The following is a 14,634-nucleotide window of genomic DNA, read 5'->3' as shown; positions in this document are numbered from 1 at the left end:
AATTTCATGCACATTTATGTGTGTGTTACATTTGCATGCCACCTTCCTCTGAGGAGCCAAAGACAACACACTTGGTTCCTTCTCTTTCCTTTTTATCCTCACAACAGCCCTGTGAGGTAAAGTTCGGCGGAAAGAGGAAGTGAGAGCTCACTCAAGAGTAAAAAAGCCTCATGCCACACACAGTCGACTAAGGATTAGACCGAGCACACGCCCTACATTTAGGCACATTCCTCTCCAAAGAATCCCGGGAACTTTAACAGCACCTTAGAGAACAACTACCGGTAAGTTTGTCATTGGTATAAACTTTCGTGTGCATGCACACTTCCCACGTGCTAGGAACTGCAGCTCTTTGGTGGTAAGCTACAGTTCCCAGGATTCTTTGTATGTTTGTGTTTCTTTTTAATGTACTGTATGGTTTGCCAACATTTGCGCTCCAGGTGTGGCTGGGCTGCAGTTCCCATCAGCCCAGCTAACATCGCCAATGGACAGCGATTATGGGAGCTGCTGTCCAGCAACGCCTGGGGGGCCGCTGACTCACCACCCTCCCTCGTCCTAACCACTGTGCCAGACTGCCTTTCTGGAGTGAAGCTGGTGGGAGCTGCAATGCTAAGCCTGGCGTGGCGGAGGGGGCTGGAGAAAGAGTTACGCTAAACCAGAACACCGGGCGGGCGGGGGGAGCCCAAACGCTGCGGAAGGCCTCTCATTCGTCGCCATAGCGACAGGCGGCCGGAACTTCTGGCCGACGCATGAAGCCGCCCGTTTGCCAGGATCTCTTCCAAGAGCGGTGCCACTCTAGACTTCGGCACCTCTATAGCGGAACTCCTTCCTCGGAGACCGCGCTTCCGTTTCCGCCTACCCCTCTCGCAGTCTCCCGCGTCCGTCTCGACTGTTCGAGCTTCTCAACCAACCGCTGTGCGTGCTTCCTAAGGTCAGCCTGGCCTGTCACTTCTCTGCCTCAGTCCCCGAGGGACGTCGCCCACATGGCTACCTCTGTGGTAAGAGTGGAAGCTGAGGAGGTGGCACGGGGCAGTGGTTAGAGTGTCGGCCCAGGAGACGGAGGACGTGGGTTCAGGTCGCCTTGCCGCGTAGCTCTTAGGGTGGCCTAGCCTCTGCCTGCCTAACTGGGTTCGTTGTGTTGATAAATTTGGGAGGAAGGGACACATGCGACCTAGGTGGAGGGCTGGCCCTTGAGGCAATGTGAGGCCACCACCTCGGGCGGCAGGAGCAACGGGCGGAAGAACCGACTTCCAAGGAATGTATTGCCGGCTGCCGCTGCTGCAGTAGCAATGGCAAATGAGGTCGGATCCTTGGGGGTTGCTTTGTTCAAGAGTTTCAGCCACTGGAAAATTTTGAGCCACTAGTGTGCTCTGTTTCTCTCTCAGCCTAACCTAACAGGCTTCTTGTGTGAATGGAATGGGGAGGGATGGAACAAACAAGTATGTGGTCCTAGGTGACCTTCACTGTAGAAGGGCCCACTAAAAAGTTCATAGTGCAGGAGCACATTTTTTCCTAAGAAACAATCCCTTTGGTGCCTTTCTCCTAGAACATAGTTGAAGGCATAACTTCACTGCTGCTTCTCTTCCTCTAATCTGATACTGTCTGGGACTGTTTCATGTAATTATGGTCGACAAAATCATAGTCATAGGCCATTTCTGCCAGTCACTTCTATAAAGTGGTATGGCTTTGGGGCAGGGGTTACAACAAAGCAAAACTATGGAAGAGATTTCCATCTATTAGCCATACTAACTCCTGTATGTCACAAAAAGGAAATCATTCAGAACTTTACAAAATGGAGTCCCCTTCTCTGCATCTGACATCTTTACCTTACTGTTGACACCCTTCAAAAATAGTTTCACTGAGCTGTGTTTTTATGTTTAGAATTTTAAAACCTATGTGGATCAAGCTTGCAGAGCTGCTGAAGAATTTGCAAATATTTACTATGAAACCATGGATAAAAGGAGACGGGTATGTAGATTCCTAACAGGTTTTGTATTTGGTGTGGGGGTTTTTTTTAGTAGAATTATTTACTGCATTTCACAAAGTACATATCTGAGTTCTGATGTTGTATGTGCTGATATTATTCATGCTAATATACATATTTGTACATGCTGAGATTATTAGATCATTCCATGTTGTCATGGACACAGCCTTCAATCACATGTCATTTGTTTCTATCTCTTAACAGCTTGATCCTCTATATGTTTACTCAAAAATATGTTCAGTGGGAGGTTTACTCTGTGGGAATATCTGTAAAGAACTGCATCCAAAGGCTACAATCCTATACCACTTGCCTGTAAGTCCTACTGAACGCAGTGGTGTTTAAATAGACATGTATAGGATTGTGTTATAAATAGTGCAAACAGGTACACAGAAGTGTGGAAGTAATGACTGAGCAGTTCCAGTTACTTGACATGAAATGGTAGCTACTTGACCTGAGTGTTTCTCCCTTTGAACTCAGTGGGGCTCACCTTTCTGTAGACATAGAACCAAAGAATTGGAAGGAACCTTGGAAGCCAAGTCCTGGCTCAGTGTAGGATTTGCATTGCAGGGTGCAACTTCTTGCACCCCTAACAGATGGCTGTCCAACTCCTGCTTACACACCTCCAGCAAAGGAGACTCATTGCCTCCCAAAACAGTCGTATTTCACTGTTAAAACAGTTCTTAATGTTAGGTTGTTTCTCTTAATGTTTTAGTAGGTGCATCAGCTAAGATACCTAGTTCCTTTTCCAGTGTACTGCTGCCAAGCAAGGTCTCCCACATCCTATATTTGGTGCTTTGATTTGAGTGTGTTAATTACAAGACTTCAATGCATCTCTGTGGAATTTCATCTTGCTGGGTTTTGTGGGGGGACTTCTTTAAAAAGCCTTTCAGATTTTTTAAAATTAAAAAACCCTAAAGGAAAGGGGAAAATGTAAATACTGCAGCAACCTATAGGAAGCGGTGCTGTAATTAAAGCACAGTACCCCCTTGGAGTTCATGTAATGCTGCCTAATATTTCTCAGGTGTTGACCAAACTCTACCTGGACAAAGCGACCCTGGTTTGGAACGGGAATGCAGTATCTGGGCAAGCAGCACTTGCAGAATTCTTTGAAATGTTGCCTTCAAGTGATTTTCAAGTTACTACATTTGATTGCCAGCCTGTTCATGGTAAGATACCTTGTCAAACAGTGTAGCCCACAAATCAGGGAAGTTAGCTTGATTCTAAATATGTAAGTTGAATTATTTAACCTTTTCACATTATGTAACTTGCAACCATTCCAGTTTCAGAAATTTCAGCTATTCCTTTGCGTTTCTGAATTATGTGGTTAAATTATGTCTACCCAGTCTGTTCTTGTGATGTTTCTGCATATTCTTCCAAAAAATTGTAGAAATGGAAAAGCATCCATAGTGTTCCTGATGGTCTTTGGGGAAAGGTTGCAAGGAACAGCTTTGTTCCCATTTGTGCTTATTTTTGTAGCTCCAGCAGAAAACTCTTGCAAAAAGTGTGACAACATGCTTTTTAAAAGTGCTTATTAAATATTTTTTGTGATACAAAACTAACAAATAAACAAGGAAAAGTACATATAGTGTCTCCACTTTCAACTCATAGAGTCTTTTTCATAGTTTACTTACGTTCGGTGTGATACACTATTGTCACAGACTTAGGGGGAACAGGGGAGAGAAAGAAGGAGGGAGAGGGTTGGGGGGGATAGTGGTCTTTTCATTCTATTGTGCAGGGTTTTTGTGTCAGCATTTAATGGGTAGGTCCTTTATATAGTTACTGATTTTTACTAGCATTGTGAGAGATTGGAGAGTCCAGAGCTTGGTTGGTTGTTTTCAGTTGGTTGCAGTAAGGTTTGTTTGTTTGTTTGTTTGTGTGTAAGGGTGTTGTGTCAAATTAGCCTTATTGATTTGTATGCTGTTGTTGGGGATAGGTCATAATCTTGTTGGACAGTATGCTTTTTAGAACATCAGTTCCTGTGCCACCTTACAAGGATGCTGGACAGGACAGAACAAAATCCTATGAACTGTAGAAAGAGTGCTGGTGTGGACATAACCTGAATATAATTGTTTTTAGAAGCCTTAAAGTTTAATTTGAGTTTCCTGTAAGTCGCCTCTTTGAACAGTCCTTTGCCCAACTTATTTCATATTTTTAATTTTTAAAATTACATTTCTATACTGTCCTTCATCTGAGGGCCACGGGACGGTTTACAATGTTAGCATCCCTCTGTCTAGGGAGATAATTGAAGAGCGCACCTTTGGGGATAAAGTCAAACCACTGGAGAGTTACAGTGCCTGCTTTGGCTGTAGAGTCCAGTGGGGCAGATGAAGATGTTTGGTTTTGCTGCTGCAGGTGCACCATGGCATTTCTTCTCTTTGTGCTCCTTCCAGTGGTCATTCATCCTCTGGTCACTGCTGTGGACACACAACCTGACTGTCTGTCTCCAGGCTTTGCAATTGTCTGTAAGGGATTGACATACAGCGGCAATCCCAGCCTCCGTGTCACATTTGCAGACATCTTTGTAACACAGAGTCGGTCTGCCAGCAGGCCTAGTCCCTGAAGCCAGTTCCACTCAGAGCACATCCTTGGGGATCCTACCATCTTCCATTCTGTGTACATGACTAAACTAGTGTGGATGTTTCTGAAACAGAAATGTGAACATGCTAGGAATGTGGGCTTGGGAGAGCACATCTTTGTTTGAGACTCTGCCCTGCCATGTGATGCCCAAAATCTACCTGATGCAGCACATGTGAAAGACATTGGGGTTTTGCTCCTAGCAGGTGTAAATTGCCCAGGACTCACTTCTATAAAACAAGTATGCATAGCATAGCATAGTAACAAACAAAACATAGTCAGGATGGCGAACAGTAGCACTGAAATTATTGCTCTTTTTGTAGATTCTGTTTTCATGTTGCATTTTTGTATTGTTATTGGATATATACATATTGAAAAATGAAATAACGAATAATTGTGTCGGGGAGGGGGGGTTGCTAGTTGTCAAATTAGAGGAGATGCATAGCTCAGTGGCAGAGCATCTGCTTCGCACACCGAAGGTCCCAGAATCAGCCTCCAGCCTCTCAAGATGGTACTGGGATAGACTCCCTGCCTGAAATCCTGGAGAGCTGCTGCCACTCAGTGTAGACAACACTGAGCTAGGTGGACCAATATTCTGACTTGGTAGAAGCTGCTTTCTAGACACCCATAGAACATTGTAAAGTGGCACCTTGGACTAAACCATTGGTGGGTAAGCTGTGGCACCAATGACTCTCTCTCTTGTCATCCCTGACTTTTGGCTATGCTGGGAAATGAGAGTCCAACAATACATGGAGGGCCACAGGTTAGCCATCCTAGGGTTAAACAGTATAATAACAAGATGAATTTACTCATACTTCTTGAGCTTCACACACATGCATACCTGTTTCATGATTGCACTGCAAGCTTCTATAATACTGATTGTATTGTTGGTTGCATTTTACAGGTGTTTTAGTTAGAAAGAGGAGGAAGAAGCAATAACTTTGAAATGCTTGATAGCAATTCTGTACAGTATAAAAGTACGCTCGTGATTTACTGGCATGCCTTAATATCTTCTGTTCTGTTTCTTTCTGAAGAGCAAGCCACTCAGAACCATAACACCATCCTTGTTGTGACATGTGGATCTGTCAAATTTGATGGGAGCAAGCAGCAGTACTTCAATCAGAACTTCTTGCTAACAGCACAAACCACAAACAACAACACAGTGTGGAAGATTGCGAGTGACTGCTTCCGCTTCCAGGACTACCCTAATTAGTGGGGAGCAGCAGTTGGCTATACGTCTTCTGGACAAGATAATTGGCTTTCAGGATGGTCATACTCTGGATGTGAGAAAGTACCTCCTTTTTGAAAGAAACTTCCTCTTGCCAGGAATTACCAACTTCAGAACAGCAAAAATCAGACTTACTTATTTAAGAATGCTGTCTGTGGCTTCAGTAAATCAACATAGGAAAATACTGTTATGGTTTATTTGCATTGATGACTCATTCATACATATTGTATACAAGCACTATCGGTCACAAGTTGTATTTGTTTTGGTGAGAAATTAAAATAGCTGTAACAACAAGGTGAGGATGCAGTTCCTGACTAACTTGAAGTCTTCCCTAGAATCTGAAAATCTTGGTGCAAATAAGTACAGCTGGAAGAAGATTGTGTGAAGGACAATGTGTTCAGTGGTACCTCGGGTTACAGATGCTTCGAGTTACAGACTCCACTAACCTGGACGTAGTACCTCGGGTTAAGAACTTTGCTTCAGGATAAGAACAGAAATTGTGTGGCGGCAGCGGGAGGCCCCATTAGCTAAAGTGGTGTCTCAGGTTAAGAACAGTTTCAGGTTAAGAACGGACCTCCAGAACAAATTAAGTTCTTAACCTGAGGTACCACTGTAATTGTCTCTGGGCTGCCATGCATTTCTAGTAAAGGAAGCTATTGGAGAGATACAGTCATACCTCGGTTTAAGTACGCTTTGGTTTGAGTACTTTCAGTTTAAGTACGCCGCGGACCCGTCTGGAACGGATTAATCCGCTTCCATTACTTTCAGTGGGAAAGTTCGCTTCAGGTTAAGTATGCTTCAGTTTAAGTACTCCGCAGACCGTCTGGAACGGATTAATCCACTTTCCATTACTTTCAATGGGAAAGTTCGTTTTAGGTTAAGTATGCTTCAGGTTAAGTACAGACTTTCGGAACGAATTGTGTACTTAAACCAAGGTACCACTGTATTTGGAAGACCTCAACACCCTGAGGCTATTTTTTTGAGCTGCTTTGGAATCGCTTTGGTTACACTGTGTTGCTTTGTGCTGTATTCTCTATGATTTATTGAGTTTGTATGTAGCCGTTTTACTGGCTACATAAAAAAATAAAAATAAAATTTAAAAAGGGGTTGAGAGATTTTGACTCTTTTGTAGCAGTTACACACAATGGTGATTGCTCCAAGCATGTTAAAACTTGGTTACATTTTGCATCTGCCCTCATCCACCTTTAAATATAGGTTCCGCATGAAAATACTTGAGCTGGAATAAATCATAGACACTTAGCTTTGCAAATAATAAAACCGCTTGCATCCCCCAGGATCTCTGTTACAGCAGAGGTGACCAAGGAGTGTCCAGAGCATTGTCTAGTCCTGTTGTGTTGGATGAGTTTCAGTTGGTAAGAATTGAGAATGTAGACAAGGTGCTTAGATTGATCAGGACGGTCATTTGCACTCTGGACCCTAGTTCATTTTGGCTGATAAAAACTACCAGTGAGGGGCCAGGTGGCTGGGCCAGAGAGGTGATTAATGTCTCCTTGCAAAAGAGGGTGGTCCCTGCCTGCTTGAAGGAGGCAGTGATAAAGCCACTCCTTAAGAAACCCTCACTGGACTCGGAAAATCTAAGTGGGTGGTCACAGATCAAATCCAGGCACTCTTGGAGGAAACTGATTTTCTATATACAGTCATACCTCTTCTTGCGAACACTTCATGTTGCATTTTTTCGGGTTAAGAACGCAGCAAACCCGGAAGTGTTTACTTCCAGGTTTTGCCGCACACGCAGAAGCGTTCTGCATGGTTCGTGCACGCGCAGAAGCGCTCTGTTGCACTTCACGCATGCGCAGTAGCCCCGCTCTGGTTGTGGAATTTTGGCGGTGCAAACGGCCCCCCAGAACAGATTGTGTCCGCAACCAAAGGTACCACTACATTTCAATAGGGATTTAGGCACGGTTTTGTCATAGAAACTGTTTTGGTCACCCTGTATGATGACCACTGTTGGGAGAGAGATAGGAAATGTGTCCTGGAGCAGCTGTCCAAATTGGAGGTGTGTGGCACTGCTTTGTGGTGGTTCAAGGCGTACTTGTGTGGTCGTTTCCAGAGGGTGATGCTTGGGGAGTGTTCTTCACCTTGGAGCCTTCAGTGTGGGGTTTCTCAGGGTTCAGTTTTGTCCCCCATGCTGTTTAACATCTACATGAACCTCCTTTACACCTGCAGGTGAGGCAGTGGTTGTACTTGACCATTGCCTTAGCAACAGACTGGGTGAGAGCCAACAAACTGAAACTCAATCCAGGTAAGACTGAAGCACTGTTAGTAGGAGGTTCCCTAGACTGGATGGATGGGAGGTTGCCTCAGAAGCAGAAAAATATATTTTTGTGGTTGTGGGGGATGAAAATGTTGGAGAATTCTTGTCTCATGCTACTGCCATAGCCACACTGTAGGGGTTCATTAGCACATGGCTGTAGGTGGGTGTCATCCTTTGGCCTCTATGTATTTAAAACACACAAGGCGATTTCACTGGGTCACACAAGTTAGCCATCCCTCTTGATGATGCCACAAATGCCAGCCAGTGCCACCTGGTGGTTTGTGTGAATGAGCCCCATATGAGTCCCTGCATACTCATTTTTGGGTTCCACACAAGGTAGAACCCCAGGCCAATTGGGTTTTCTTCTCATGTGGAGTTGTACTTGTGTGTGTTTGATGGTGCAAATGTGTGGGGCCCTTTCACACAGCCTCCGCATAAAAAGCCATTGTGAGTGGTTGCTTCATTGGCAAGAGGGTTGGGCTAACCAGAACGACCCAGCAACCCCTTCATCCTAGTATTGCTATATTTCAAAAGTGAAAATTGACACAAAAGTTATGGTGCTTTTTTAGTTTTGTCCAAATTCCGAATGTATGGCTACCCTATTTCATCCAAGCTTTCAGTGTATGAACAGGGTGATGGGTGAGATTAATTGCTTAATGTGGATGAGGTTGTGGCAAAATACACACATTTGCTGAAAGGCAGTAAGCTTCTGTTCATAGATGAAGTGATGGCAATCCCATGTTATGCAGTAAATAGTGTTGGGGAGCCTCTCCTGAGAAAAAGCCCCCCTCAAGTGCCTTACACCTTGTATAGTGGGGAGAAAAACATTTTCTGTGGATGACCTGTCTGAGCCATCTGAAGGACAAAGCCTCCTCTTGCGATTAATCAATATTTTCGGATGGCTTTTTGTGCAGCCTTCAGAATAATTCTGTGGGTAGTACTGGACTGTTTAGTTCAAGATGATGAGCGACACCTCAGACAACTGTGAAATTTTATCTAGTTCCAAGTCTATAGTAAGACCCCAATCTCAGCATTGTAACAGTGTTTTTTTTTGTTCAATTTGTAGGCTGTTAAAAAAAGAATATTTACCGCATAAGGCTTTACTGCTAACTCAAAAACATTTGACAAAGACATGTACATTTGCATGTGATTTATTCTTCCGGATGTTTCATTGTGCAGGCATTTGTCTTTGTATTAGCATGAGTCCTATGTGATAAAGTAGAATGCCCCTGGGTATGCTGTAATCTTTTTTTTCCCAAATGTGCATATACCTTATGCATACTTTCAACCATAAATGTATGGTATTGGAATTAAATTATTTTTACTTTACAGAAGCTTCAAATGGTATGCAACCGAAGAATGGTGTGAGACCCATTAATATGATTTGCCTTTTTTAAAAAATCATTTTTATTTGGTTTTTACAATGCAAAATTATTTTAAAAAATTCAATGACATATCCATATGGAGAGATTCCTCCGAATCTCAGGACTATATAATTTGCCTTTCAAAAATGTTCTTTCTGAAAGACGCTGTATTAGAGAAATCTTTCCACCCGGAAGCTTTTACATATGCAAGAGGCCCACCAAATTGTGGGAATGTGAACTGAAACATAAAGAGGTGCTCCTACATTCATAGATGGGTCTCTCCTGCTAACTTGCTTTTTCTTTGCCTTCCTTTGCCATGGGTCATCCTTATTTACACCACTTGCTTCTCATTTGTCCTAAATCTTCACCCAGCCCAGCTCTACCTTCCTTGATGTCTGCCTATTTTGCTTTTGCCATTGCCCCATTTTATACCACCTTCTTCCTGCCTGCCCCAGTTCATTATAGCTCGGCCTTAGAACTATGTTATGATGCATGTGGCTGTTGGAATGTCTGTGAAAATACAGCCTACAGACGGGGAAATCAGATTACCCACCCTAGCAGAATAATGTCAGTCTTGAAACCTTGATGGTCCATGTCTAGTACTGTCTTAACAGTAGAGGGAGCTGGGGCTTAGTCACTTGCTCACTGCTACTCCTGCCCCTATTCTCTTGACACAAATTCAACAAGGTTATCCAGTGGCTACTGGTCACAATAGCTATGCTCTGCCTCCACACAGCGATGCTTTTGAATGCAAGTTACTGGAAATCATGGGAGGAAAGAGTGCTCTTGTGCATGAATCCTGCATGTGGGTTACCCACAGGCATCTGGTTGGTCACTGTGAGAACAGGATGCTGGACTAGATTGGGCATTGGCCTGATCCAGCAGGCTCTTACGTTTTTATGTGGGGCATCAAGTCCCAAATGCAGGTAGGAAAAGAGTGAACCATGACAACAAAATTAGGGACATGTGAAGTCTGCCTCTCAGAAATGTACTAGAAAGCTTGCAGTAACTTGTCACAAATACAGTAATTAGAAAAAGTCACAGGAATGGTATGTGAATCTACATCAAAGTAGAAAAAACAAGATACTGGAAATACAATTACTCCTGTCTCCCCTATACAAACAGTTGCTAGGTGTATCAAGGTCTACACATGAGGTGTATCAAAGTCTATACATGGGTATAAAATTGCTCCAAAGTCCATGAACACAACAGGCAAAATATTAATCCGTTTCAAATTATTATTCTCTCAACAGGAACAAACAAGCACTTGCTTGCTTCATTTCTAAATACACTGCAGTGTTTGACATGTATTGGACCTTTATCAAAGGCACAGAAAATTCCCTGTTACTGAAAATGACTATCGTTTACAAGGATAATAAATACCGTACTCATTTATTATCACTGTGGAGCTGCAAAATTCTGTTGATAGTGGACATACCTACAAGAGACTATAACAGGGCCCTGCTATCAGCCAAATGTTTTTGCTTCCCAGTAACCGCAAATTACAATTGTCATTTATTATCATTGGACTGGAGCCAGATTAAGTTAGTTGCACTTAAATCTCATTCAAACAAATTTGAAAAGTCACAATTGATTTTAATGGGTCTTCAGCACAACTACGGTAACTTATAGTGCAATCCTATACACGTTATTCAAAGGGAAGTCTCAATGTGTTAATTAGTACAGTAAGTGTTTAAGACTGCAATCTTAGAGTGCAATCCTATAAATGTCTACCTAGAGGTTAGTCCCACTGAGTTCAGTGGGGTTTACTCTCCTCTCTATACACACACATACCCCACTGAACACATTGAGAGAGGCTGTGGACACTAAAAAAGTAACAGAAGTCAGCAGAAGACATTCATACAGTAATTTGTACTGATTTGTCCTCAATTACATTGCATTTGAAGGCAAATTAATTTGTTTAAAAATTTTCCCACTGATATATATATATATATATATATAGAGAGAGAGAGAGAGAGAGAGAGAGAGAGAGAGAGAGAGAGAGAGAGAGAGAGCGCAACTTTGGGGTGTCCTGGTTCTTACTTTTTGAAATATGGCAATCCTACATTGCGGAGAATAAAACTCCATATAGATGTTGGCAACAGGACCTAGCATTTTTTAATTTAAAACATTACTTTGCTGCCCTTTAATACAAAATTTCCAGGGAGGTTTGCGATATTTAATACAAACACTATAAAAAGCATAAAAGAGGGGTTTTTTAATGACACCTAAAAAATTATCTAGTGTACACCAGAGGTTAAAAGGCAAAGCCTAGGAGGGAAATACCGCCTGATACCTAATACATTGATGCAGGTCAGCCTTTCCCAACCTGGTTCTACTGACTGTTCTTGATGGGTGTTGTAGTCCAAAACACCTGGAGGACGCCAGGTTGTTTAAGGCTGTGTCAAGAGATCCAGAACACTTTCCAGCTGAGAAAATGGCAGAGTATGCAAGACTGGGGGTAGCCCACCACCCCTACTGAAAAGTAGAGACATTGGTGTTCATTTCTGGGGCAGGGGGTCCTCTCTTCCTCTGGCGGCAATTAAAGGGAACAAAAGGTTTGTGCTGTTAAAACCCAAAGCGGTGTCATACCAGGTCTCCAGCCTCAACACAAACACAAACACACCCCTTCCAACCCACATGGCTTGCTCTCTTTGTTTCCCTGGCCAGCGCCCCTCCTCTTAGGACTATTGATGGGCTGTGCAGCTGCTGAGGGTAGCAGGGGGGTGGGGGAGAAGCTTGAAACACAGGGCCCCAGAAAAGTATTTGCTTGAATGGCAGGGTTTGTGTGTTCATAGCCAAAGCTCATTTCAATATGATATTTTGAAGACAAATTATCCTCTCCTTTCCAGGGTGGTGGGCACCTTTTAATTGAAAACCCATCATCAAAGAAAAAGAAATAAAAATGGATGTTAAGCAGCAGAACAGCTACAGATACTTTATATGAAATGCTCTCCATCATAGGACTGCCTGCACAATATAAAGCACATTCCACTGCCCACCACCCTTAACAAATTACAGTTCCCATGATTCTTTTGGGTTGTGGGCGGCGGAATGTGCTTTAAATGTAGGGTGTGCAGGCAGACTTTTATGTCCTGCGAGCTCCCAAGGGAACCAGATAAACATGTCTGTCTTCCAAACAGAGCCAGAGATGGATCCCAGTCCGGGTGACTTGTGTTCTCTTAAGGAAGAGCATCCCACTGTTAACTCCACCACTACCTTGCACAACATGCCCTCGCTCTGGCATATGTGTCCACTGATTTGTTTTGCAGTCAGCACAGTCCATACTGGAGATGGAGAACCTAGTTTCCTCCAGATGCATTTAAAGCACATGGCTACCCTGGAAGAATCATAGGAGCTGGAAGTCTTAGTGGGAACATCCGGAGGGAAACAGGTTCCGCACCGCTGGTGTAAATACCTAAATATACCTGCACAGCAGCACAACGCTCGCTCCGCTTAAGACTAACCGAACCGTCTTTTTGCCTAGCGCCATCTGCCTCCCCATGCTAGATTCAGTCTGATTGAACTCAAAGCTTGCACGCGGCTTCCTCGTGGGGCAAATGAAGCGACAGGACTGATTGCTTGGTTAATTTTTGTTGTATCTTTGCCCCCGCCTAGCTAAGAGGCGCAGATCGCAGTTCAGAATTCCAGCCTTTGAGCGGACCGCATCCCCCACCCCCGAGAGCATTTCTTCAGATTTGGGGTGGGCCGATCCGATCCTTCTCCGGAGCCTTCCTCCTCTCTCACAGATGCTCGCTGTCGTCGCCGCTGCTCCCCCTCTCCCCGCTGGCAGCCGCCAGCATCCCCTCGCCCAAGCTAGGCTCCCCGGCCACCGCCGCCAGCTTCGTTCCTGGTCCTCCTCCGCCCCTTCCCAGGCTTCCCGTTCTCGCCGTCCAGTCGCTCTCGATGTACAAGTGGTAAGGGTCGTGCTTGGACTCCAGCTTCCTGGAGCGCGTGTAGGCCAGGATCAGGCCCCCGGCCAGGCAGCCATAGAATATCATGATGAGCAAGATGTACAGGTAAGCATCGTCTGCGCCCGCTTTGCTGCCCGCCGCTGTCGCCTGGCTTGGAGCCGGGAGTGAGTCGTCGAGGAGGCTGCTGCCTTTGCGGATGGCATTGGGAGCAGCGCCGCCGCCGTGCAGCTCCTGCCAGAGCCGGCTCAGGAGGACCTGGATTCGGAGACTTTCGCTGCAGTTCATCGGCCCCTGCATCCGCCGCCTTGGCACGCTCGCTAGCCTCGAGTCCTTTTTGGCCTCCTTGCTCCGCGCCCCTTTCCTTGCAGACGCGCACTGCCCACGCAGCAGCAACAGCAGCCGTTGCCTCCTGGCCTCTCACGCCTTGGCCATCTGCTTCTCGCCTGGCGCTGGAGGGACAAAGGCGTCTGCAGCCTACCCTACCCCACCCCCTTGCGGGAGAAAGCAGGGGGTGCCTGCCTTTCCCCCTCTCTCGGCCGCCTGCTACCCAGATCTCTCCAAGGGGGATGGGCAGGGTGGGGGAAGAGTCTCTCCGCCTCTAAAAAGCTTCTTTGTTCCTTAACTGGTAATCCTGGAGCCTGGCTGCCTTATGATATTGCCAGTGGTCTGCTCCCACTCTCCATTCCGCCCACGAACTCAAATATAGGAAGGTGTCTTTGAAATTTTGGGGGGTGCTGCTGCTTTGAGATCTGAAACTCCCCTTACCTGTCACCCTCAGCGAATGTGTTGGGGGTATGGGTCCATCAGTTTGTTTGATTTTTTAAAAGAGGTTTTGCAGTCATCATCGTTTTGCTAAGTCTAGAACTTTGCTTTAATTCTGGTGGTGCAGATGAAAAGCTAGCGGCAAGGGCATCCTTATTGGGTCTCTTCTTGTTGCTTTGCCTAAATGTGCACAATGATGCTTGAGATTATTTCTGTGCAGCCTTTTCCAAGTGCCTTCCAGATGATTTGGACCACAAGTCCCACCAGCCTCAGAACCACTCTCTGGAAAATGGAACAAGCTGTATGACCAAGGCACTGGGAATGAGGGGTGGCACCCATGATCTCTGTGCGTGAGGCTTGCAGTTGCTGTGGTTTCGGAAGGGCCAAAACCAGATGGGACACAGGGACACCCATAGGAAGCTGCAGTTCAGACTATTTGTCTATCAGGCCAAGAAATGTTTGCACTAGCAGCTCCCAAGTTTTTTTTGCTATGCCAGCCCACATGTCCCAATTTACTTGGTATGGTGACCCATCAG

General features: G+C 44.9%; 2 protein-coding genes across 2 annotated transcripts; one reads left to right on the top strand and one right to left on the bottom strand.

Moving 5' to 3' along the window:
• Positions 1-843: 843 nt before the first annotated feature.
• Positions 844-6,077, top strand: NXT2 (nuclear transport factor 2 like export factor 2). The gene is made up of 4 exons (XM_035114095.2): positions 844-995; positions 1,879-1,965; positions 3,003-3,147; positions 5,590-6,077. Exons 1-4 carry the CDS (start codon positions 981-983, stop codon positions 5,766-5,768), a joined length of 426 nt encoding a protein of 141 aa, XP_034969986.1. The 5' UTR covers positions 844-980; the 3' UTR covers positions 5,769-6,077.
• A 3,136-nt stretch (positions 6,078-9,213) lies between these two features.
• On the bottom strand, positions 9,214-14,080 carry KCNE5 (potassium voltage-gated channel subfamily E regulatory subunit 5). Its single transcript, XM_060270284.1, has one exon. It carries the CDS (start codon positions 13,631-13,633, stop codon positions 13,166-13,168), a length of 468 nt encoding a protein of 155 aa, XP_060126267.1. The 5' UTR covers positions 13,634-14,080; the 3' UTR covers positions 9,214-13,165.
• Positions 14,081-14,634: the final 554 nt, after the last annotated feature.

This window comes from Zootoca vivipara, chromosome Z (assembly GCF_963506605.1).
Source record: "Zootoca vivipara chromosome Z, rZooViv1.1, whole genome shotgun sequence".
NCBI lineage: Eukaryota > Metazoa > Chordata > Lepidosauria > Squamata > Lacertidae > Zootoca > Zootoca vivipara.
The sequence above is the reverse complement of the archived record's forward strand: the minus strand, read 5'-3'. Positions and strand labels throughout refer to the sequence as shown.